The sequence below is a fragment of the Macaca mulatta genome, chromosome 19, assembly GCF_049350105.2.
Source record: "Macaca mulatta isolate MMU2019108-1 chromosome 19, T2T-MMU8v2.0, whole genome shotgun sequence".
Lineage (NCBI taxonomy): Eukaryota > Metazoa > Chordata > Mammalia > Primates > Cercopithecidae > Macaca > Macaca mulatta.
The window spans coordinates 49927794-49952225 of NC_133424.1; the positions used below are offsets into that span (position 1 = coordinate 49927794).

At 51.8% G+C, this 24432-nt stretch overlaps 1 protein-coding gene and 1 long non-coding RNA gene across 4 annotated transcripts; one reads left to right on the forward strand and one right to left on the reverse strand.

The window, feature by feature from the left end:
* Positions 1–500: 500 nt before the first annotated feature.
* HNRNPL (heterogeneous nuclear ribonucleoprotein L) lies at positions 501–16426 on the reverse strand. Of its 3 annotated transcripts, none has more exon segments than NM_001266000.1 (13): positions 501–902; positions 1509–1604; positions 1715–1772; positions 2508–2709; positions 3001–3122; positions 4209–4489; positions 4601–4672; positions 7936–8008; positions 8097–8193; positions 9753–9838; positions 9959–10196; positions 11393–11511; positions 13772–14042. In NM_001266000.1, coding segments are annotated over 13 exon segments (1770 nt in total). In that variant the 5' UTR covers positions 14039–14042; the 3' UTR covers positions 501–843.
* A 161-nt stretch (positions 16427–16587) lies between these two features.
* On the forward strand, positions 16588–23621 carry LOC144337484 (uncharacterized). The gene is made up of 2 exons (XR_013410669.1): positions 16588–16715; positions 22721–23621. It is a non-coding gene; the product is annotated as an uncharacterized LOC144337484 (long non-coding RNA).
* Positions 23622–24432: the final 811 nt, after the last annotated feature.

The following is a 24432-nucleotide window of genomic DNA, read 5'->3' on the forward strand; positions in this document are numbered from 1 at the left end:
AAACTTTTATTTTTGAGATAGCATCTTGCTGTCACCCAGGTTGGAGTGCAGTGGTGTTATCACTGCAGCGTTAACCTCCCAGGCTCAACTGACCCACCTGCCTCAGCCTCCTGAGTAGCTGGGACTACAGGTGTTCTGCAAAACCCACCTCAACTTTTTTTGTAGTGACAAGGTTTCACCATGCTGCCCTGGCTGGTCTTCACCTCCTGAGCCCAAATTATCTGCCCCGCCTTGGCCTCCCCAAAGTGCTGTGATTATAGGTGTGATGACCCACTGCACCCGACAGAGCTTGCCTGGGCAGGGCCCACTAAGAATGCCACTAAGCCTGCTGGATTTTCCTCAAAGACTCAATTGCTAGCACCATTCTCAGTCTGCAGCCCACCCTACTCCTCTCAGGTCTCTGTATGCCTCCAGAGGGCCTGCGACTGTGCCCAGGCCTGCTCATGTCTCTTCAGGACAGACAGGGAGGAAAGTAGACATCCTGGAATGCCAGCAAGTGCTGTGTTTATTTTCCAAACAATTTTATTGAAATGTGTGTGCCAAGAGTACATGGGCAGCACAAATGAATGAACAGGAAAAAGAAAAAAAAAAAATCACATGTACAGTAATTTTTTAAAAGTGAAGGTTAATCTTGGGAGATATCAGTTCCCTTCTCCCTCCCCCTGCAGACTTTCAGCGTTTCCATTAAGGTTAAGCCTCTAAGAACCTAGCATTAAAAAAACAAAACAAAACAAAAAAAGGAATACAAGATCTTTTGCAAATAACAAAAACAAAAAACAAAAAATGGCATAAAGGAAAGAGAAATGCCTTCCTGCTCAGATGGGACTCTTCCTAGGCACCTAATTAAGAGGCGTGCTGAGCGGTGGAGAAACACAACTTCAGAGTGTAAGGGTATGGACCATCTGAAAAGGAGAGAGAAGTTTGGTTGGGTCCCGTCTTTGGAGGCTCCCCAAACCCAGGTCCCCTCAATTTTGCACCCATCTCCCATTTTCTGCAGGTCAACTGCAGGGGTCTAGGAAGTGACTGCCCAACGTAAGGCTTCAAGATGAGCCAATTTTATTATCAATTATGCACGGCATTTCTCCTTCTCTTCCCTCATTCCCATAGAGAATTCCATTCCTATCTCCCTTGCCAGCCCAAGGCAGTGGGCCTCTCCCAGCAAGTAGGTGGGCAAGTTTTACCTGCTGGATAGTGTTGCCTCTTTCCTAGGTAACAGAGTGGCTTTCCTACCTAAGCCAGTCTCTGATGCAAAGAGAGAATGCCACCTCCCTGGAGGACAAGCCTGAGCAACTCCCAAGCTGGCAGAGTGGCAGCAGGTAGTCACGCTGGCTCTCTCCCATGAGGAGCACAGGCTGCTCTCCAGGTGAGCAGGTCCCACCTGCCCGTGTCACCAGCAGTGAGAAGATCCCCGGGGTCCTATCTTAAGGGCAGGAAAGACATCCCTGGCCTGAAGCCAGCCAACCCATTAGGTCACCAGGTTGATGCCTGCAGGACTCACAGATACTCACTTGGGTTTTTCATCTGGTAATGGTTCAGGAAGCCCAGCGTCTCCAGGGCATCGCTCTTAGATTCCCACTCCAGCAGTCCAGAGGAGCTGCGCTCACCTGATTGCAAAGGGGAAAAGCAACGGTTTTAGACTGACCCAATGGGAACTAGGCAGCTGCCCACCAACCACCAAGTAACTAGGGGAAGGATATGGGCGCACTCGACTCACTTTTGCCTGAGAATACTTTCACAGAAGATGGCCGCTTCACTCCCAGCTCATCGCAGATCTGCAAAAGAAATAGGTAGTAAATGAACTCTGGAACAAAAGGGCCGTCACACAGGATTCAAGCAGACCAGGCCCTGCATGACTCAGTATTTGAAGTTTTCAGGAGAAAAGGCTTGTAGATTTTATCACACACCCTAAAGGCATCCCAGCAACAATGCTCTTTAATTATTAAATTGCCTGAGACTGCAAGGCTGCTTTTTCTTTTTTTCATCTCCCATTCTCAACAGCTATCTGGGCATCCGCACCGGGCTATTTGCTGAACGCAAGGCCAACGTTTCACACCACAGCCAGATCCACTTGAGTTCCTCCTCCCTTCCTGCTGCCTCAGTTGCCTGACTGAGCTTTACAGGGCCCCACCTTCTGATGGTATCAGAGTGATGGCACCCCAAGGCTCTGCCAATGCGGTTCTTGTGAAACTGGGCCCTCATCACTGGGCCTAGGAAGCAGCTTTCCCAGCAAATGAGGAGTTGCTCTGCTTGCCAAAAATGCAAGGAAGGAACGCGGCAAACGGTATTGCTAGGAACTTGGTGCCATTCTCACCCTTTCCAGTTTCAGAGCAGGGATCTGTATCTGTCCTGGCCTCTGCTGTGTCCCTAGCACTCAACCCAGGGCCAGGCAGCACAGGAGTTCAACAACTCTGCAAATAGGAGCTAGTTGCAGAAAAAACTGAAATGAATGGCCTACTCAGGCGGCCGTGGTGAGGACCCGACTGCCTGCGTAGTTCCACAGCACAAACCTCAAAGAAGTTCTCCTCGGTCACCTCCAGCGGGGCGTTGAAGAAGTGCAGCACATTGCTGGGGTGCTGGATGCGGTTCTTGGCTGCCTGCTCTGGGGTGGAGAACCGATTGTTCCGGGACTCACTGAAGTCTTTGTAACTGCAAGACCCGTCTTCCAACCCGTATGACTGACCGGGCATGATGGCTGGCTGCTTGGAGACACTGCAAGAGGGAAGAAAGGGGAGCCTTTGTCATACCCAAAGTTGTCCCCCAAGCTTTCCCCTGTGGCCTCCAGAGGCTCAGCTTGCCCTGTGTGCCTTGGGGCATTGCTCTACAGCTGAGGCAAGGCTGACCCACTTTCTCCTGTGGTGTCAGAGAAACATCTGGGAACACACCTGCCACACCCCATTTCTGTGTGAGTCAACACCTTGGCCTCACCATGCTCCTCTGCTGGGCCCCGTTCCCCTCCTTTTCCCCTGTACCTCTGCCACCCTCCCTAGCCTGAGCACCTACCAGACATTCAGCTTCTGCCCAAACATAAAGTTGTTGTTGAGGTGGGTAATGGCCCGGTCCACAGCGTAGCCATCAGCCATCTCCACCATGGCGGCCCCTGGCTTGCTTTTCATGAATTTCACCTTGGGGAGAGTAGCTGCCGTCAGCACCTCCGTCCAGCTGCCAGGATCCCCTCTCCTGCCCCTCCCAAGTTAGTAATAATAACCCCTGCTCTAGCTCTGGGCTCCCATGTCCTCACAGTGAATCGGGACCACTAGAAAAATGTGCCTGGCCCATACCAAGTACTCAGCTCAAGGTGAGCAGCAGAGCCTGGGTCATGTTTTTAACTGTGGGACATAACCCAACACTAAGTCATTTAGTGGAGCACGACAGAAAACTGTGCAGGAATGAGAAATCACATCAGCCATTTTCACCATTCTGCCTGTTACACACACGTGTGATCTATGGATGGCTGTGTCTACGGTCACAAGGTCAAATACTCCTTCAGCTAGGTTACAATGGAGCAGTGCCGGCTCTGGAGCCAGGCGGTCTGACTCTGAGTCCCACTTCACTTAAAGGCTATGTGAACCCGGGTGGGTTATTTGAGGCCCCCGTCCTCCACTTCCCGCGTCCATCTCATTAAGGACTAATGTGAGAAATTACACAGGTCACTACATGTAAAGCACCTTTAACAGTACCTGGTAACTAACAACACTTCACCTGTGTTATGAACTACTCTAAGTAACGGGCCAAGTCAGGAGCTACACAAAGGCTCCTAAGACCCAGATGGGTTTAATATAAGGAAAACGTCACATGGTTTCAGGTAGACACTTAGCCACCACCAGCCACAGTCAACTATCCCATGGGAAGGCAGAAGGCCTAGTGTTGCCAGGTCTTCAAGTTTTCAGGAGGAAATCCTTAAACGATAGTGTTTCACTATGATGGATTCATTTTTTTGTTTTATAAATCTATACTGATGTACTAGTATTAGTACTTTTATGTGATAAAGACTTTTTTTTTTAAACATTCATAATTCAAAAACAAAACACCCACATGCAGTGAGGACCAAACAAAGCCCATCTGCAAGCAGGCTGCCTGGGCTCACTAAGTCACTCACTCCGGGCCTGCCCGCCCAGCGCCACGCCAGGCTCCCCCTGGTTCTTCCCCCTGTGCTGACTGGCAAGATACAAGGCTCAGTGAGGAACCCAGCGGGCCTGGCAGCAGCTCACCTTCTCCACATTGCCATACAAGCAGAAGACATTGAAGACTCGATCACAGTTCATCTTAGATTGATCCAAGCCATAGACCATGAGCACAGGGCTGTCGGCGTGAGGGCCATACTCGGGTGGTGGGGGAGGGGGTGGGGGGTGCCCATACTGGGGGCCGTAGCGACTTGGGCCCCGACGGTGACCCCCCACTGGTGGACCCATCCTTCTCCCTTCGTAGTGAGGTGGGGGGGGCCCGTAGCCCTCATCATGGTAATGGCTGTGGTACCCACCGTGGGGCCCTCCTGGGGGGTGGGAAGGAAAGAGAGGGAGGACGGGTGAGAATTTGCACGGCGGGCGGCGGGCAGGGGCACATGAGCCACGGGAGTCCACGGAGGGGAACCCCCTGCCCTCACCATATTCTGCGGGGTGATCTCCCAGGAGAGGGGGCTGCCTCTGGCGTTTGTTGGGGTTGCTGCCAGGGTCACCTGTGGACAGAGAAAACAGTTAGGAGTCTCACTCAGAAATTGGCCTCTCTCCCTCCCTCCTGACTGCACAGGCTGATGAGAGTCCCCCAGCTCCTGCAAACTGCAAGCCCCCCCTTCCTCAAGGGCTGCGGGGCCTCCTTTTGTGATCTGACCTATGGCGGGCATGAAGCCCGAGCCTCAAAGCTGGTGCCCACTCCTTCCCCCGCTCACACCAAAGGGTTGGTCTTGTTCTGTGAAGGACAAGGCCAGGTTCTGTGCTCTCACCTGCCCTGACCCTGGGAGAAAGCCTAGCTCCCAGGCCCTCTGGGGAACCTGCAGCTGCTACAGAAGGTGATATATTATGGAGAACCAAAAGCAGCTTTCTAAACTGACTCCCAATAAAGGGAGAGTAGATTAAAAACAGGAAAATAACCCAGGAGGGAAGCAAGCAAGCTTGCCCCACAAAGCCCCCAAGGTTTTAGGAGCTCCAGACTGTCTCTGTAGATCCCTTCTTTCTTAATCCCAGTCCCCCCTCCCTCCCAGTCCCGCCAGCCCAAGAGGGACTGACTGTAGGAGCTGACAAGCAGGGCAATGGCAAAATCAGTTCAAAGAAGCAATCATGTACAAGGTACCGACATTCCCACACCCAACAATGGCGCAGATCCACCCGACCCCAGCAGTTTGTAATCACTGCCGTTAACTTAGCGCTTAAGTGGCAGGCACTGGGCTAAGCGCTTTACAGACATCACAGCTTCTCAAATTCCTCACAACAACCCTATGAGGTAGGTTCTGACATTTCAGCCCCATTTTACAGATAAGAAGACTGAGTCATTAACTTTTAACTGAGCAGTTAAAAGACGCTTGGCCCAAAGTCACAAAGCAAGTCAGTGACTGAACCAGATTTGAACCCAGGTCTGGCTGACTCCAAAACCCAGGGCTCGAAACCACTGCCCTTTCCTGCCACCCGGCCTGGGTTTTGTTACCAGTCATTACAAAGATGGAAAAGGACTACTTACAGCAGAAGTACAGAGTACAATGTCCATTTGTCACAAAAAACAAATCTGTATTTTCTCTTACCATTGGACGCTTCAACAGTGAGTTAGCACAGTTCTGAAAGATGGCGTCCCATCAAACATACACTGCGACCCTGCATCACATGGTTTTACAGTCATAAATACAAGTCACGGTACACATCCGCTACAATTTTTTTAAAGAATTGTTTTAAAAGTCAGTATTTTGATTAAATCAAAAATGGCTCACAGATGTTCTGTCCTCAGAAGATATCAGAAAAGTGGAAATAAAGGTGTATGAAGTGGGTAGTGTCCCTCCGTGTTGTCACCTCCTCACATATGTGCTGCAGTGCGGTGGTGCGGTGCTTCTGGCTGTGTAGCGCTCCGTGTGCGTGTCTCCTGGTATGAGGTGTGCCAGTGGCCCCACTACGCTCGCGCTTTTGGCCTTGGGAGCGCACCTGGTTACCCGGCAGCAGGTAACTGTGTGCCTCTGAGCTGTTTGGCTGTCTGGTTTTAGGTCTGTTTTTTTTTTTTTTTGATTTTTTTTGTTGTGGTTAAATTTTTTTGTTTCTGATCTCCAGTTGGTGCAGATTATGTTGGCAGCCGGTGACTGCAGAAAAAATAAAAATATCAAAACAGAAAAAAAAGAAGGCCCTCCCCAAACCAAAGGACTTAAAAAACAAAACCCATATGGCGAGGAATGGAGAGAGGATCCTATTGTCTTGGAGGCCCATGGAATCTACTTCCGTCTATGAAACGTTCTCCGAAAAGAGCACCGCTCGCTGGCTGGCTGGGACAGCTCTGTTCTCTGTGTTTCCTACTTCTGTGTACATTCTCGGGTTCAAGTTTGCTTGGATTTTGACTTTTTTAATGTTTAATAAAAAAAGCAGTGTCTGCTGCCATGTTGCGTCTCTTTCTCTCTTTGTCTCTGTATGCCTCTGTCTCTGTGCTTGTAGCTGTTCCTTGGAGCGCGGTGTGGTGTTCTTGATGTAGTGAGCTCAAGTCTGCAGCTGTTTCTGGGGACGTGGTGGAGGCTGCATGTTCTGTTCTCTCCAGGAAGAGCTAGTGGTTTTCTACCCTGTGTGTTGGTGAGCAATGTGCAGAGGCAGAGCCGCTGAAGTATGGTTCCTGAGGGGTGGCGAAGCACCGCCCTCACTCCAGGTCACCTCATCAGCCCTCGTTTTTTTTTGGGCCCCAGCCTTGGGGCTGCCAAAGCTGAGAGGCATCAAAACCAATGCACAGCCAGCCCCCTGCCACTAGCCCCTGCCGGTCTGCACATCTTCTATTTATGTTCCTTGGAGAAGAAATGGTTGTTGCCATGTTTCTGTTAGCAGTCATGTAATGCCATTGCCCGCTCTGGTACATTCACTTGGTCACCAATTTGCCTCTGACCTTTGGAGGGAGCAGCCAGGCCCACAGGGCCCACTGTGAGGATCCTGGGGAGAGTCTAGCCCACCCTGCCCACTGCTTCCCAGATGCAAGGGCAAGCAAGACAGGCCTGCCTATGAATGGGGGGCTTTGGCCTCTCAGGGCCTGTGCGATGTCAGCATCGAGCCTCCTCCCTCAGCCCATGGTCCGACGTATCAGACCAAGACAGACACAGAGATGGATGGTCTTGTTGGGGGGCTGCCGCTGTTTCTCACAGGCAATCCTCCACCTCTCCCTGCTACCAAAGGCAAACCATTCTTGACAGACACTAGGAAGGGGGTTGTCCATTTGGGCCACCTGCAGAGATGTTGCGTCCCCTCTACAAATGATGTGAGGCATGTCCGCCCTGGTCCAATCCAGAGTGTCTCACCTCCACAGGGTCAGCTTGCTCAAAGGCTCGCTGCAAGAGCCCGGGAGATCTCATTGCCCCCCACACTGCCACTCCCCCAAATCAGACCCTCTCAACAACGCAGAACAAGAGGACAATTCCTGGCCCAGCAAGAATGGAGTCAGTGACCCTAACCAGACTCTCAAAGGAGCCACTGCTGATTTCTAAGGCCACCCCCATGCCTCATCCTCAGTGAGGCCCTGCTCCCCACCCGTCCAGGCTTCTGCCTTGCCTCTGTATCCTGGGCAGCACCGGAAGGCCCCAAGCAGCAGTGAAGACCCAAGGAGGCCTCTCACGCCCCTTATCCCACTAGGATGTCCAAGAGCTGACCCCAAGGCCCTCCCATGTCCATGGGGAGCCCAATGGCATTACATAACCCTGAGCCCAGACCTATGAAGTGCACTAGTCGAGTGAAGGCAAGGCAGGTATGTTTAGAACAAAGTGGCCATCAAGATTACCTTGTCCACTGAGATTGGGGTTTGTGTAGTCCCAAGTATCCTGATCATTCTTGAACACATTCAAGCGTGTAGGCTGCAAGGACAAGACAAGGCTTGAGGTCAGCCATGCCCCAGCTCACCTGGAAGCTGACGAGGGGCAGTCAGTCACCTCCCAGACGTACCTTTGCATATTCGATCTTCAGAGTGCAACAGCCAGAATAGATATCAGCCCCATTGAGAGAGGCTTTGGCCCGCTGGGCACTTTGAACAGAGTCAAATGTGAGTCAAGTTAAGGAAAGTCGCATCACAGGAGATCTTGGAGAAGGACTTCAAGTTACCCCAGAGAGGGATAAGGACAAGGTGGTATCCTAAGACTGTGGTACAGGTGGAGGCTTTGGGATTAGCTCACTGCCAGTCACTAGCCTCAGGTTGAGAGACCAAAATGGTGTTGATGGACTCAATGCTGCCCTGGGTGAGCAGTTACTGGCCAGAGTTCTCTCATAATCTGCACCCCCACCCATGGCTACTAGCAACCTCTTCTGCCACACCACCTTCTCCATCTCAGCCCTCTGGCCCTTCGACTAAATCTGAAACCACCACCCAACTACAGCTCTGCCCTGAAAGTCCATCAGTGGCTTTTTCCTGCCTCTGCCCCAAGCATCATATCGCTGTCTAGGATGCCCTAAAAACTTCTTCCAAACCCGTCTGCTTGCCAGCTACTCTGCGATCCTCAGATCTTTCAGTTTCTCCATCCAACACAAGCTCCTTCTGACTTTACAACCTTTGCAGAGGCTGATTCCTTCACCTTGAGTATCAGCTCCTATTTGCTCATAGAAATAGGACATCACCTCCTCAGAAACCTTCACACATGCTGCGCCTTTTTTTTTTTGGGATATGGAGTCTCGCTGTGTTGCCCAGGATGGAGTGCAGTGGCACACTCTCGGCTCACTGCAATCTCCGCCTTCCAGGCCCAAGCGATTCTCTTGCCTCGGCCTCCAGAGTAGCTGGGATTACATGCATTCACCACCATGCCTGATTAATTTTTGTATTATTAGAGACAGGGTTTCACCATGTTGGCCAGGCTGGTCTCAAACTCCTGACCTCAGGTGATCCGCCCGCCTCAGCTTCTGAAAGTGCTGGGATTGCAAGTATGGGCCACTACACCCGGCCCCACATCCCCTTTTAAATAAATTCCTTTCCCAAGGGTACATTTTCTCACGACCTCTTGAGACTACGTTCCCCATATCTTGGTCACTCGTATTTGGCTTAGAATAAACATCTTTAAAAATAAATTCCTAGCCTGGCGCGGTGGCTCACGCCTGTAATCCCACCACTTTGGGACGATGAGGTGGGTGGATTGCCTGAGGTCAGTTCGAAACCAGCCTGGCCAACGTGAAACCACATCTCTACTAAAAATACAAAAAACTAGCTGGGCATGGTGGTGGGGGTCTATAATCCTACTAGGGAGGCTGAGGCGGGAGAATTGCTTGAACCTAGGAGGCAGAGGTTGCAGTGAGCCAGTATCGCGCCACTGCACTCCAGCCCAGGCAACAAGGGCTAAACTCCATCTCAAAATATAAATAAATAATAAAAAGAAAACAAAAATAAATTCCTTTGTATCTCCTAATACATGCTCTCTCCCCTAAGATCTGCACGTCCACACAATATGCCTCATTCTTTAACAGCCTCCCCACTCAGTCACTGGGCTCTGTGAAGGTATCTGGTACATGGCAGCCACTCCCATGGTCAGTAGACACATGCTGGCTCAAAGAATGACCACTGTCAAGCCCTGCAAGAGTCCCTACCCTAAGGAATACCTATTTTCCAGCAAAGGATATTCCACCATCGCCTGAACTCCATTCTTCCTGAAAATGACAATTCTCTGGACAGGGCCACAAGGATTACAGATAGTGTAAAGAACATCCTGCAAAAGTAAACACAGGCAAGATGAAGAGGCACTGCCAGGTCAGTCTGGCTTAGGGGAGGGAATGAGGGGAGAAAAGGAAGAAGGGACACCTCACAAGAAATGCCTGCTGGCACGCACCGTGGTGATCGAATAAATGGGGTTCAGGATGGTAAAGAGAAGCACACTGTTCACGCTCCGGGAGTCATCCGAGTCCCCGGGGCGGGAGATCTTCTGGCTGGTAGAGTAGTTGACAAAAGCTGGGTGACCGGCAATGTATATTTGGTTGTCGGCTGCGTAGTTCACTGCGTTGCAAGCCCCCAACACATCTTCAAACTCCACCAGTGCTTGTCTCTTTTTAGGCATTACCACCACATAGCTGGCAAAGAGAACACAGGTTTCAATCCTCTCAGGAAAATGGAGACAGGAGGAGGGTATCATTTGATTTTTTGAGAACTGACTCCTCCACAGCCTCTGGACTCCTCTGCGGCCCTATCATGGTTATGGTTCCCCAACCTGAACACCCCAAGACACAAGTAGTACCAAAGGCCAAAGAGGTCTAACTGAGCTAGACCTCCTCTGGGAAGCCTTCCTGACCTCTCCTCACCACACTAACAGATGCTGCCCATAGGATGGCTTCTTGAGCTTACGCTCTCACAGTGTAAATCACTCTAGGAGAGCAACTTTCTAAGAGAAGGAATCCAGATACAGCTCACTACTGTATCTGCAGTATATAGCATGCACCAAATATACAGTAACTACTTGCTGAATGAAAGAACACTGGCCAGGAGCAGTGGCTCATGCCACTAACCTTAAAACTTGGGATGGCTAGGTGGGCAGATTGCTTGGGCCCAGGAGTTTGAGACCAGCCTGGCCAACATGGCAAAACCATGCCTCTACAAAAAAATATAAAAATTAGCCAGGCATTTGGGAGGCCGAGACGAGTGGATCACGAGGTCAGGAGATCAAGACCATCCTGGTTAACCCTGTGAAACCCCGTCTCTAGTAAAAAATACAAAAAAATAGCCGGGCGAGGTGGCGAGCGTCTGTAGTCCCAGCTACTCGGGAGGCTGAGGCAGGAGAACGGCCTAAACCCGGGAGGCGGAGCTTGCAGTGAGCCGAGACCCGGCCACTGAACTCCAGCCTGGGTGACCGAGCGAGACTCTGTCTCAAAAAAAAAAAAAGAAAAAAAAAAAGAAAAATTAGCCAGGCATGGTGGTGCATGCCTGTAGTCCCAGCTACTCAGAAGGCTGAGGCAAAAGGATTGCCTGAAACTGGGTAAGACTGCGCCACTACACTCTAGCCTGGGCCATAGAGCGAGAGCTTACTCTGTCTTAAAAAAATAGAACACTGACGAGAAACTACAAGGCAAAGGAAAAAGGAAGGAAGGAAAAAGGATCATGGAACTTGCTGTAATCTGATAAAAAGTACAATGGCCAACCCAAAAGCAGAGGGGCCACAGAACCCAGACCAGTATGGCAACGAAATCACTACTTCCAACCAGAAATCGTGGACACACAAGGGCACCAAGAAGTCAACTCTGGAAGCCCAACTCCTGGCCTCCAAGCCCAGTACCTGATGGGTCCAAACTCCTGCAAGGCCTCCACAAGGTCAGCTTCCACCACACCGTCAATCAGGCCCCTGATGTGGACAACTGGGGAGGCAGGGGTTTTGTGCGGGTCATCGTAGTTCTCCTAAGAAAGGAAGCAAAAACAAGAATTCTTTTCTTGCTGTACAAGATGACGGCCCACTGGCCTTTGTGCTGTTGAAGACCCAGTCAGATAAGACAGTTGGATGTCATCCAGGAAGGATGCACAGAACAGACGAAGGGCAGCATTGAAGTCAATCAGCCCAAAAGGATTCTGGGTCAGCAGAACAGTGGTCCTGAGTGGGTGGTCACTTGCCCTCTGGCTCTTGCTGTAGCTTCTAAGGAAGGTAGATGGAGAGAGGACCACACAAGTTCCAAATATTACGTTCTTCCAGGGACCCCCCTCTCTTCCCACTGGTCCACTTGACCAAGGAAACATGGGAAAAGAGTAGCTGGAGAAGGAGACACACTGGGAGGAAGGGCTCTAACGGCTATCTACAGTTTGAATGAGGACATCCCCTTTGCATGTGCCCCAAATTCCTTGCCCTTTCACTGGCTCAGCCACCATCACCTAGCTAAGTACACCTGTTCGCCACCACTCACACCTAGGTTCAGTCAGGGCAAAAAACAACACGTGCCCCAGAAACTGGGGCAGCCAGGCCAGTCTTGACCCCTTCTAGTCTTGAATCACCCTCCCACCAAAATCTGCTTTGGAAATTACTGCCTAGGTCAGACCAAGGAAAAACAGGACAAGAAAGGTCTCTTATTTATTTTTTGAGATGGAGTCTCACTCTGTCACCCAGGATGGAGTGCTATGGCGAGATCTTGGTCTACTGCAACCTCCACCTCCCAGGTTCAAGCGATTCTCCTGCCTCAGCCTCCCAAGTAGCTGGAATTACAGGCCCCTGCCACCACACTCGGCTAATTTTTTTGAATTTTTAGTAGAGATGGTCTCTACTAAAACAGCCATGTTGGCCAGGCTGTTCTTGAATTCCTGACCTCAGGTGATCTGCCTGCCTCAGCCTCCCAAGTGATGGGATTACAGGCATGAGCCCCCACACCCAGACGGAAGGTCTTTTAGAAAGACCAGAAACTCCAATCCATACCATTAAGAACCAAGACTGCTCCTTCCTAGAAGTATCTTACACTCATCCACAGACCAAAGCCTCTGGTCATCAGGAGGAAAATTAACTCTCTTTCACCTCTCCTGGGCTCTGGGACCAGCCCCCTGTCTGAGAATCACTGGGCAGAAGAGCGTGGAATGGAGGTAGAATTGGATTCTATTTCAGGAATGAACCACCCGAACCACAGGGGGAGGCACTCCCGCCAGGTTAGCAGCTCCCACAAATGGGAGTTCTAACTCCAGCCCTGCCCCTCACTAGTTGTGCCACCTACAGTAATTCACCTCATCTCTCTCTTGGCCAATTTCCTCCTCTGTAAATCGGGAATCCCAGTACCTCTCCCAACCTCACGGAGGAGCGTTAAGGACTTTAAGATGTCTTTAAAACGTGTGGGACAAGGCCTGACGAAGATTAAAACGCTAGCAACTCATAACCCCTAAATCCCAGAAAACCCTGCAAATGGGCTGCACTGGAAGACTTCAAGATCTTGGAAGGAGTGGGGACTGGGCCCCACTCCAAAAGCAACGACTAGTGTTTTCGGAGGGAGTGATTACAAGGGATCGAAATTCCAGCACGGCCAGGGAACAGTTTCGTTTATCAAATCCTCGGTACCCAATGAATCCCCGGAACTTGTGATAGTTTCAAAGCTTCGCTCAACTCCTAAAAGGCTGAAAGTTCATTTAACAAATCCTCTTCCCATTTTCAATGTCTACAAAAATAACGGAGATACTCTGTTCTAATATTTAAACTAAACACATCCATTGCTGTATAGAAACAAGGCTGGGCCTCAGAGATTAAGCTGCCATCGGACGTAATTCCCCACTCCAGAGGACAAGGCCGCCGCCCACCCGTTCCCGCTCACGAGGCGCTCCCCCAACCGCCCACGAGGCCGGGCGGGAGAACTGCGCCTGCGCATGGGGCCAGCGAAGAAAAGGGGAAAAAAACCGGCCGGGCCTCGTGCCCGGCCCCCACACGCCAGCCCGCGGCGCCTGCGCCCTGGGCCGCTCGCCTCACGAGCTACTTCCTCCGCGCCCCCCCGCCCCAGCTCCGGACCGCGCGCACGCGCAGGCGCCTGTCCTCGCGCAAACCCCGCCGTTTGCCCAACGGCCGCCCCTCCCCCACACCGTCAACGGCGCGATGGCCTGAGCGCGTGCGCAGAAGCCCCCTAAAAAAATAAAATGCCCTCAAGGTGGGAAATTGTCCCGCACTTTCCGGCCTTCCCGGCTCCTAGGGCCCTGGCCTCACCCCGCCGCCGCCGCCGCCCGCCGCCCCGGCTCCTCCACCGCCACCGCCGCCGCCTCCGTGCTGGTCGCCGGCGTTGTCAGTCTTGAGCCGCTTAGGGGCCCGGCCGCCCTCACTGCCGCCGCCGTAGTAGCGGCCACCGCCGCCTCCGCCGCCCGCCGCCGCCATCTTCACCATCGCTCCCGACCGCCTCCGCTGCTCGTCCGGCTGCTGCCTCTGCTCCAGCCGCCGACGCCGCTTCTCCGCCCGGGGCAGCAGCCTCCGCGACATGGCGGCGCAGAACCCGCCTCCCCCCGCCTCTCATTGGGGGAGGGACACGCCCGTCACCCGCCGCCCCCACCCGATAGGGGGAGCCACTGGTCCCGCCGCGGGGGAAGGGTAGGCCTCCACACGCCTTGCGCGCTTATTGGACATTGCCCACGCCGTTCTGCAGGAGGGCCCGCCCTTGTTTGTCTGAGACACTCTTTATAGGTGATCGCTTTCTGCCAATCATTCCGTCGACCCCGCCGCCTTAAAATAAAATCCAATTTCATAGGTCGGATTTCTGGCGCGGGTGGCCTCCCTAAAAGCACCTGATAGGAGCGGCGCTCTAAACCTCCCAAGAATCCCCGCCTCCCTCCCACTTTCATTGGTCTCTTCGCTAATCCGTCAGTACCCAGTCACAAAGACTACCTTCCCGCGCCACTTCGCAAGGAGACAAGGAAGCCCCGCCCTTTTTTGGTCTCTCTCCAGTGGTTACTACAGATGCCCATTCTTCTGCGTCTCCATTGATTGGTCAATGGAGAGTGGAGCGCACCCTCTCACTAGATGGTAGGACTACTGATACGCTCTGATTGGATAAAATGGGGAGCCCCACCCCAGGGTAGGCGCTCTTTGGTGCGGTCTACGAAACCAGCGAAGGCGAGAAGGCATGCGCAAATATGCTTTCAGGCACCGCCCAGAGGCGGGGCCACCCCTCTAGAGAGTGACGGCCTGGAATACTCGGAGTATTTACCGAGCGGCCACTGTGTGTGCGCCGGAAGGCTAGACCAAGATTGACAGGAACTCCCAGGGTATCTCTGTCGCCATCACTATACCCTGTTCCTCTCTACCTCTAGGAAGAATTCTTAAAATCCCAAATCTGAGCCTTTTCCTCAGTATAAAACCACTCGCTGCTGCCGACTGTCTTCGGACCCTATCCAGTTCTAAATTCAGCCGCAACGCCTTTCGGTTTCCCTTGGGAGAAGGCTCTTCCGAGCACTCTCGATCTGTGCCCGTGCAGTCCCTTCCACCTGGGATAGTCCCTCCACTACCCCTCCTGCAGGAGCTAAGGGCCAAGTCATCTAGTCTGTGCGATCTAAATTCACAGGCCCCTGCCATCCCAGACCCCCAGCCGTAACTCGGGCCAGTGATTTTTACCTGACAGCTCGACCCCTATGAGCACCACAGGAGGCCCTGGCCCCGACCTTGGAGAGGGTGGCCACCTACCAAGCGCCCAGTGCAAGCCCCCTGCACAGGGGAGGCGTTCTTGTGATCTGTGCTTGCGTCAGACCTTTCTTCCTCAAGGGCGGGGTAAGACCACCCGCACTGCCCCGAGAGAATGTCGGAGGGTATCTCGACTCCAACTAAACACAACTGGCGAAGCCTGGGGGTGGGGGAGACAAGCGCCCCAGTTATCACGCGCAAGCGGAGGGGTCAAACGGGGATTAACCCGGGATCCTGTCCTACGGAACATAACATTATGGGGCTGCCCGCGCCGGGTTGGCGGGGGGAACACCTTATCGAAGCTATTGGCAAGTGACGATGTCGCCAAAGGGGGAAAAGAATAGCGAAGCTAGCGTCGTGAGAAATGCGGGGGGCGCCTCAAAAGTGCTCCAGGACCTTTCCGCCTGGCTGATGGGGGCTTTCGAGTTGAGGTCCGGGTGGAAACTAAGTTTGAAATGGAGGCCGTGTGTGGTGGCTCACACCTGTAATCCCAGCACTTGGGGAGGCCAAGGCGGGAGGCTCGCTTGAGCCCCGGGGTTCGAGGTTGCAGTGAGCCGTGATGGCGCTCCTGCACTCCAGCCTGGGCGACGGAGCGAAACCCAATCTCAGAAAAAATGGGGTCTATGGCAATACAAGAGGGGGACAGGCGTGGTGGCTCTGCTGGCGAGGGAAAATAAAGATGGGGGAGGGGGCCCTGCTGGGGACCTCGGTCAGCTCTCCCGGACGCCGGGAAGATCCGAACACGCTGACTGAACAGAGACGGAGGCGGGGCAGCGTCTGAAGCACGTGACCCGCGTGACGGGAGAAGGCGGGGCCGGTCGCGACGAAGGGCGGGGTCGCTCGGTCCCAACGTCAGAGGAATGCGGTGGGGGGAGGGGGAGAGAGGGGGCCCCTCCCCTCCCCGCCCCCGCGCCCGGCCCGGACGCCCCTCGCGCCGGCGCGCACGGCCGGAGCGCGGCGGTACGGTGTCCCCTGCGCCGCACGTTCCAGGCCGCCCGGCCGGCCTGGTGACCCGCAACCCCAGCGCTCCCGGCCGCCGCCCCGCCCCCACCCCGCTGCTCGGACCCCGGCCCCTGGTCGCGCGCGGCGCCGCCCGCCAGTGCCCCGGTCACCCTCCCGCACCCCTCGCCCCCAGCCCCTACCAGCTCGGCGGCGAGCCTGACCGGCCGTCCCGGATCGAAAAGAGCAGACACTGGGAAGTTTTGGGAGAGGGAGGGGCGGGCCTTAAAGGGACCACGACCTTTTTTCAGCCCCGTGGGAGGAAGAAAAATTGGGGGCAGGGGGCGCGGGAGCGGGGACACGGTAGGAGACCGAGGGTCGCCCCGCGGGGGAATGGAGGAAATCAGGCAAGAAAGGAGCGGGAAGACCTTGGAGCCGCGGCGTTCGGGCTCCGCGTCCCTTTTCCCCAAAAATCCACCCCCGCCCCCCGCAGACGGAAAGTCACGCAGTTGTTTGAGACTCGCGCATCTTTCCTCCTGGTCAGGCAAGTGTTGTTTTGGCTGAGGCAAGTGTTTGGGGTGTACATTGCTCACATAAGGAAATGGGCTGAAGGGGCGCAAGTGACTAACCCAGGATGCCACAGCTTGCAAGTGGCATGGCGGGGCTGGTCTGACGCCGGAGCAGACGCATCACCACTGCACTGCAAGGCCTATTAGGGTGATGGGGTAGGCTGTAGAGTTGGGGGGTTCAGAGCAGGGGACTGGAGCCACCCTACCGGGGTTCCAACGTGGAAGCTGCATTTACTGTCTGTGGCCTTAGGAAAGTAACTTAGCCTTCCTCATCCGTTGGGATGGCGGTAGCAGCTTTGTCTGGATGGTCATGAGGAATGCAGAGAATGGAAACGGGACCTTAGAGGCCTACCCGCATTTCACAGTTGAAGTAAAAATGACCCAGAGGGTGGAAGAACCACGGAAAATTACCACAGCTGGGCAGCCTCTGAAAGAGCAAGTCGCTCCCGTTCTTAATCCACACAAAGCTTAATCTGACCCTTGCAGATCCCTGTAAACCCATGCCAGCCGGGCACGGTGGCTTCCCCTGTAATCCCAGCACTTGGGAGGCCGAGGTGGGCAGATGGCTTGAGGCCAGGAGCTCGTGACCAGCTTGGGCAACATGGCGAAACCTTCTCGCTACATAAAATACAAAAAATTAGCTGGGTATGGTGGCGTGCAACTGTATTCCCAGCTACTGAGGAGGCTGAGGCGGAAGGATCACTTGAGCCTAAGAGGTGGAGGCTGGCAAAGCGAGACCCTGTCTCAGAAACAAACGACACCAAAAAAAAAAAAAAAAAAAAAAAAAAAAAAAAAAGACTGGGCACCGTGGCTCACGCCTGTAATCGTAGCACTTTGGGAGGCCGAGGCAGGAGAATCACTTGAGGTCAGGGGTTTGAGACCAGCCTGGCCAACATGGCGAAACCCGGTCTCTACTTAAAATACAAAAATGAGGCTGGTGTGGTGGCAGCCGCCTGTAATCCCAGCTACTCAGAATGCCGAGGCAGGAGAATTGCTTGAACCCCTGAGGTGGAGGTTGCAGTGAGCCGAGATTGTGTGTGCCACTGCACTCCAGCCTGGGCAACAGAGTGAGACTCTGTCTCAAAAAAAGCCGGGTGCGGTGGCTCACGCCTGTAATCCCAACACTTTGGGAGGCCGAGGCGAGCCAATCACCAGGTCAGGAGATTGAGACCATCCTGGATAAAACGGTGAAACCCTCTCTCTACTAAAAAAAAATACATAAAATTAGCCGGGCGTGTTGGCGGGTGCCTGTAGTCCCAGCTACTCGGGAGGCTGAGGCAGGAGAATAGCGTGAACCCGGGAGGCGGAGTTTGCAGTGAACCGAGATCATGCCACTGCACTCCAGCCTGGGCGACCGAGCCTGGGCGACGGAGCAAGATTCCGCCTTAAATAAATAAATAAATAAATAAATATAATGCTGCTGTGAACATTCCTAGTGATATCTTCTTGTGTCCATGTGTGAGAGTTCTCAGGGCATGTAGGTAGGAGTGGGATTGCTGGGTCACCTAACATTTTAACATTATTGGATAGTAACAAATTGTTTTCCGATGTATCTATACCATATATTCCCACCAGCAGTATATGAGAAGGTCTCATTCTTTTTTTTTTTTTTTTTCTTTTGAGACAAGAGTCTCAGTTTGTCCCCCAAGCTGGAGTGCAGTGATGCATACACAGCTCACTGCAGCCTCGACCTCCTGGGCTCAAGTGATCCTACCACTTCAGCCTGGTGAGTAGCTGAGACCACAAGCACATGCCATCAGCCCTAATTTTTTTTTTTTTTTTTTGAGATGGAGTCTCACTCTGTTGCCCAGGCTGGAGTGCAGGAGGGTGATCTCCACTCACTGCATCCTCTGCCTCCCAGGTTCAAGCGATTATCCTACCTCAACCTCCTGAGTAGCTGGAATTACAGGTACACGCCACCACACCAGGCTAATTTTTGTATTTTTAGTAGAGATGGGGTGTCACCATTTTGTCCAAGCTGGTCTCAACTGCTGGCCTCAAGTGATCTGCCCACCTTGGCCTCCTAAAGTGCTGGGATTACAGGCGTGAGCCACAGTGCCCAGCCACCCTAATTTTTTTTTCTTTTTTCTTTTTTTTTGGTAGAGGCCGGAGTCTCACTATGTTGCCCAGGGTAATCTTGAACTCCTGGGCTCAAGCAATCCTCCCACCTCAACCTCCCACAGTGTTAGGATTATAGGTGTGAGCCATGGCACCAAGCCTACGTTTCTCCTGCTGTTCTTTTCCAAAACTTCTTAAATTTTGATAGGTCTTTCTCCTTGTCCAATATAAGCACTGAGGCTCTCAATTTCCCTCTCCATTTTAATTTGGCTGCATTTTACAGAAAGGTGTTTTGGAACTTCCATTCTAATTTCTCTCAAACAGATGGCATTTTTAACTTATCTTGTTGTGGATTGCTAAAATACTTTCAAGTTGGTACATTTTGCATTTTGAAAGATTTCGCCAAATTACCCTCCATTAGCACTGTAACAATTTGAGTTCTCAGCATTTCTATATAAAAAAGGAATTTTCCCCACTATCTCAAAATACTGCACATTTTTTTTTACATTTGTCAATCTGAGGTAAAAACTGGTTTTAATTTTCATTTACTTTATATTTACCTTATTGAATGACTCCTGTGTGTGTGTGTGTGAATGCATACCATATGTGCTCACATGGGAATGGGAACAGCTAGAGAAAAAACATCCCAAGGAGAAGAAACAGCAAATGCAAAACCTCTGAAGTCGGCCGGGCGCGGTTACTCACGCCTGTAATCCCAGCACTTTGGGAGGCCGAGGCGGGCAGATCACGAGGTCAGGAGTTCAACACGGTGAAACCCCGTTTCTACTAGAAATACAAAAATTAGCTGGGCGTTGTGGTGGTTGCCTGTAATCCCAGCTACTCGGGAGGCTGAGGCAGGAAAATCACTTGAAACCAGAAGGCTGAGGTTGCAGTGAGCTGAGATCCCACACCACTGCACTCTAGCCTGGGCAACAAGAGTGAAACTCCGTCACAAAAAAAAAAAAAAAAAAAAAAAAAAAACCTCTGAAGTGAGAACTGAAGACCTTTGTGGCTGGGCAGAGGGAGTTACAGGGTAAGTCTGAGGGGACAAGGTCAGAGACGTGATGGGGGTACGTTATGTGGGGCCTGCTGGGACAGGCTGAGGATGAGGACTTTGGTCTTACTACTAAGTGAGAAAAGAACCATGAGAGAGTTAAAAACCAGAATGACAGGCTGAGCACGGTGACTCAAGCCTGTAATCCCAGCACTCTGGGAACGTTAAGGCAGGAGGATCCCTTGAGGCCAGGAATTTTTTTTTTTTTTTTTTTTTGAGAGGGAGTCTCGCTGTGTCGCCCAGGCTGGAGTGCAGTGGCCGGATCTCAGCTCACTGCAAGCTCTGCCTCCCGGGTTTTTACGCCATTCTCCTGCCTCAGCCTCCCGAGTAGCCGGGACTACAGGCGCCCGCCACCTCGCCCGGCTAGTTTTTTGTATTTTTTAGTAGAGATGGGGTTTCACCGTGTTAGCCAGGATGGTCTCGAACTCCTGACCTCGTGATCCGCCCGTCTCGGCCTCCCAAAGTGCTGGGATTACAGGCTTGAGCCACCGCGCCCGGCCGAGGCCAGGAGTTTTAGATCAGCCTGGCTAACATAGTGAGACACCATCTCTACAAAAAAAGTAAAAGGCCGGGTGCAGTGGCTCATGCCTGTAATCCCAGCGCTTTGAGAGGCCAAGGCTAGTGGATCGCCTGAGGTCAGGAGTTCGAGACCATCCTGGCCAACATGGCGAAACCCTATCTCTACTAAAAATACAAAATTATCTGGGCATGGTGGTGGGTGCCTGTAATCCCAGCTAGTTGGGAGGCTGAGGCAGGAGAATAGCTTGAACCTAGGAGGCAGAGGTTGCAGTGAGCCAAGACTGTGCCATTGCACTCCAACCTGGGCAACAAGAGCAAAACTCCGTCTCAAACAAAAAAAAAAAAGTAAAAATATTAGCTGGGCATGGTGTAATGCCCCTAGTCCCAGGTCCTCAGCAGACTCAGGCAGGAGAATCACTTGAACCCAGGAGTTTGAGGCTGCAGTGAGCGATGATTACACCACTGCACTTTAGCCTGGGCAACAGAGTGAGAACTTCTTTCCAAAAAACTTCACAAAAAACAAAGGAATGATAAGATCAGATTTTTTTTTGGATTAAAAAATATAACATCTGGCCAGGCACAGTGGCTCACGCTTGTAATCCCAGCACTTTGGGAGGCCAAGGCAGGCGGATCACGAGGTCAGGAGATCAAGACCATCCTGGGTAACACGGTGAAACCCCATCTCTACTAAAAATTAGCCAGGCGTGGTGGCGGCGCCTGTAGTCCCAGCTACTCAGGAGGCTGAGGCAGGAGAATGGTGTGAACCTGGGAGGCAGAGTTTGCAGTGAACCGAGATCGAGCCACTGCACTCCAGCCTGGGTGATAGAGTGAGACTCCGTCTCAAAACAAAAAAGAAAAAAAAAAAAAAAAAATATATATATATATATATATATATATATATATCTCATCTTGACTGGGCACGGTGGCTCACGCCTATAATCTCAGCACTTTGGGAGGCCGAGGTGGGGGGATCACGGTGTCAGGAGATGGAGACCATCCTGGCTAACACAGTGAAACCCCGTCTGTACTAAAAATACAAAAAAGCAGTGGGCATGGTGGCAGGCGCCTGTAGTCCCAGCTACTTGGGAGGCTGAGGCAGGAGAATGGCGTGAACCCGAGAGGCGGAACTTGTAGTGAGCTGAGATTGCGCCACTGCACTCCAGCCTGGGCGACAGAGCGAGACTCCGTCTCAAAAAAAAAAAAAAAAAAAAAAAAAAAAAAAAAAAACTTTATTAAGCTAAATTTATTTACCATAATATTAAGTATTTATTTATTTATTTATTTATTATTTTTTTGAGATGCATTCTCACTCTGTCACCCAAGCTGGAGTACAGTGATGCAATCTCAGCTCACTGCAACCTCCGCCTCCCAGATTCAAACAATTCTCCTGCCTCAGCCTCCGGAGTAGCTGGGCTTACTGGCACCCACCACAATGCCCGGCTAATTTTTGTATTTTTAGTAGAGATTGGGTTTCTCCATGTTGGCCAGGCTGGCCTCGAACTCCTGACCTCAGGTGATCTGCCCACCTCAGCCTCCCAAAGTGCTGGGATTACCAGTGTGAGCCATCATGCCCAGTCAAATGTTAACTCTCTTAAAGTGTATGATTGGCTGGGCTGGTGGTTCACACCTGTAATCCCAGCTATGTGGGAGGCCGAGGTGGGCAAATCACTTGAGGTCAGGAGTTTGAGATCAGCCTGGTCAACATGGCAAAACCACATCTCTACTAAAAAAATTAGCCAGGCATGGTGACGCATGCCTGTAGTCCCAGCCACTCTGGGGGCTGAGGCACCAGAGTCACTTGAATCTGGGAGGAGGAGGGGTTTTTTTTGTTTGTTTTTGTGTGTGTGTGTATGATTGAGTGTTGAGTGGTTTTTAGTATGCTCACATAGTCATGCAACCATCATCACTGTCTAATTCTGGAATATTACCCTCAAAAGGAACTCCATACCCTTTATTTTGTTTGTTTTTCGAGGCAGAGTCTTGCTCTGTCACCCAGGCTGGAATGTAACAGCATGATCTCGCCTCACTACAACCTCCGCCTCCTGGTTCAAGTGATTCTCCTGCCTCAGCCTCTGTAGTCTCTGGGATTACAGGCGCCCGCCACCACACCCAGCTAATGTTTTGAATTTTTAGTAGAGACGAGGTTTTCCCACGTTGCTCAGGCTGGTCTCAAATTCCCGAGCTAAGGCAATCTGCCCACCTCAGCCTCCCAAAGTGCTAGGATTACAGGTGTGAGCCACCACACCCGGCCTCCATACCCTTTAGCAGTCACTCCCCTCAGCCCCTGGCAGCCACCAATTTACTTTCTGTCTCTATAGATTTCTCTATTCTGGACATTTCATATTATAGGGTCCAGTCCTACGGGACTTAGCGGGTGTTCTCCTCATGTGCGGAGATGAGGGATTGTAATAAATAAAGACACAAGACAAAGAGATAAAGAGAAAACAGCTGGACCCGGGGAACCACTACCATCAAGACGTGGAGACTGATAGTGGCCCCGAACGGCTGGGCGCACTGTTATTTATTGCATACAAGACAAGGGGGGCAGGGTAAGGAGGGTGAATCTTCTAAGTGATTGACAAGGTGAAGCAACTCACGTGATCATAGGACAGGGGGCCCTTCCCTTTTAGGCAGCCGAAGCAGAGAGAGAAGGCAGTGTATGCCAGCGTTTTCTTCTATGCACTTACAAGGAAGATCAAAGACTTTAAGACTTACTATTTCTTCTACCACTGTCTACTACGAACGTCAGAGGAACCAGGAGCATGGGAGGAACATGAAAGCGGACAAGGAGCGTGACCACTGAAGCACAGCACCACAGGGAGGGGTTTAGGCCTCCAGATGACTGCGGGCAGGCCTGGATAATATCCAGCCTTCCACAGGAAGCTGGTGGAGCAGAGTGTTCACTGACTCCTGCAAGGAGAGGAGACTCCCTTTTGCGGTCTGCTAAGTAATGGGTGCCTTCCAGACACCGGCGTTACCGCTTGACCAAGGAGCCCTCAAGCAGCCCTCCTGCAGGCATGACGGAAGGCTCACCTCTTGCCTTCTAGCTCACTTCTCACAATGTCCCTTCAGCACCTGACCCTATACCTGCCGGTTAATCCTAGGTTATATTAGTAATTCAACAACGAGTAATATTAAAAGCTAATGATTAATGTTTATAATAATGATTGATAATTGTCCATGATCATCTCTATATCTAATTTGTGTTATGACTATTCTTTTTTTAACTATATTCTTTATTATACTGAAACAGTTTGTGCCTTCAGTCTCTTGCCTCAGCACCTAGGTAATCTTTCGCCCACATTATATAAATGGAAAAATATAGTATGTGGCTTTTTCTGTCTGATTCTCTTAGCATGTTTTCAAGGTTCACCCATGTTTTTTAAATTAAATTAATATTTTAAATTTATTATTATTATTTTTTTTTTTTTTTGAGACGGAGTCTCGCTCTGTCGCCCAGGCTGGAGTGCAGTGGCGCGATCTCGGCTCACTGCAAGCTCCGCCTCCCGGGTTCACGCCATTCTCCTGCCTCAGCCTCCCGAGGAGCTGGGACTACAGGCGCCCACCACCTCGCCCGGCTAGTTTTTTGTATTTTTTAGTAGAGACGGGGTTTCACCGGGTTAGCCAGGATGGTCTCGATCTCCTGACCTCGTGATCTGCCCGCCTCGGCCTCCCAAAGTGCTGGGATTACAGGCATGAGACACCGCGCCCAGCCTGCTTTCTTCTTTTTTGCTGTTAAGCCTCCTCCTGCTCCAAGCAGAAAAAGCTTCATGGTCTACTGCACTTCAGATTGAAAACTTAGACACCCTCAGGGACCAGTGGGGAAAGCCACCCATTAGAGGAAAGTTTCTCATTTGCATTACACAGTTCTGATCCTTTCCCTACCTTTCCCCACCCCCAGCTTAAATCAGGTCTAACTCATACACAAGAAACCAGACCTTCAAAGTGTGCAATTGATGAGTTTTAACTTATATATACACCTGGGAAACCATCACCACCAATAAAGAGAGTGACCACAAGGTAAAAACAGTATTCATCATCCCCAGGAAGTTTTGTTTGGT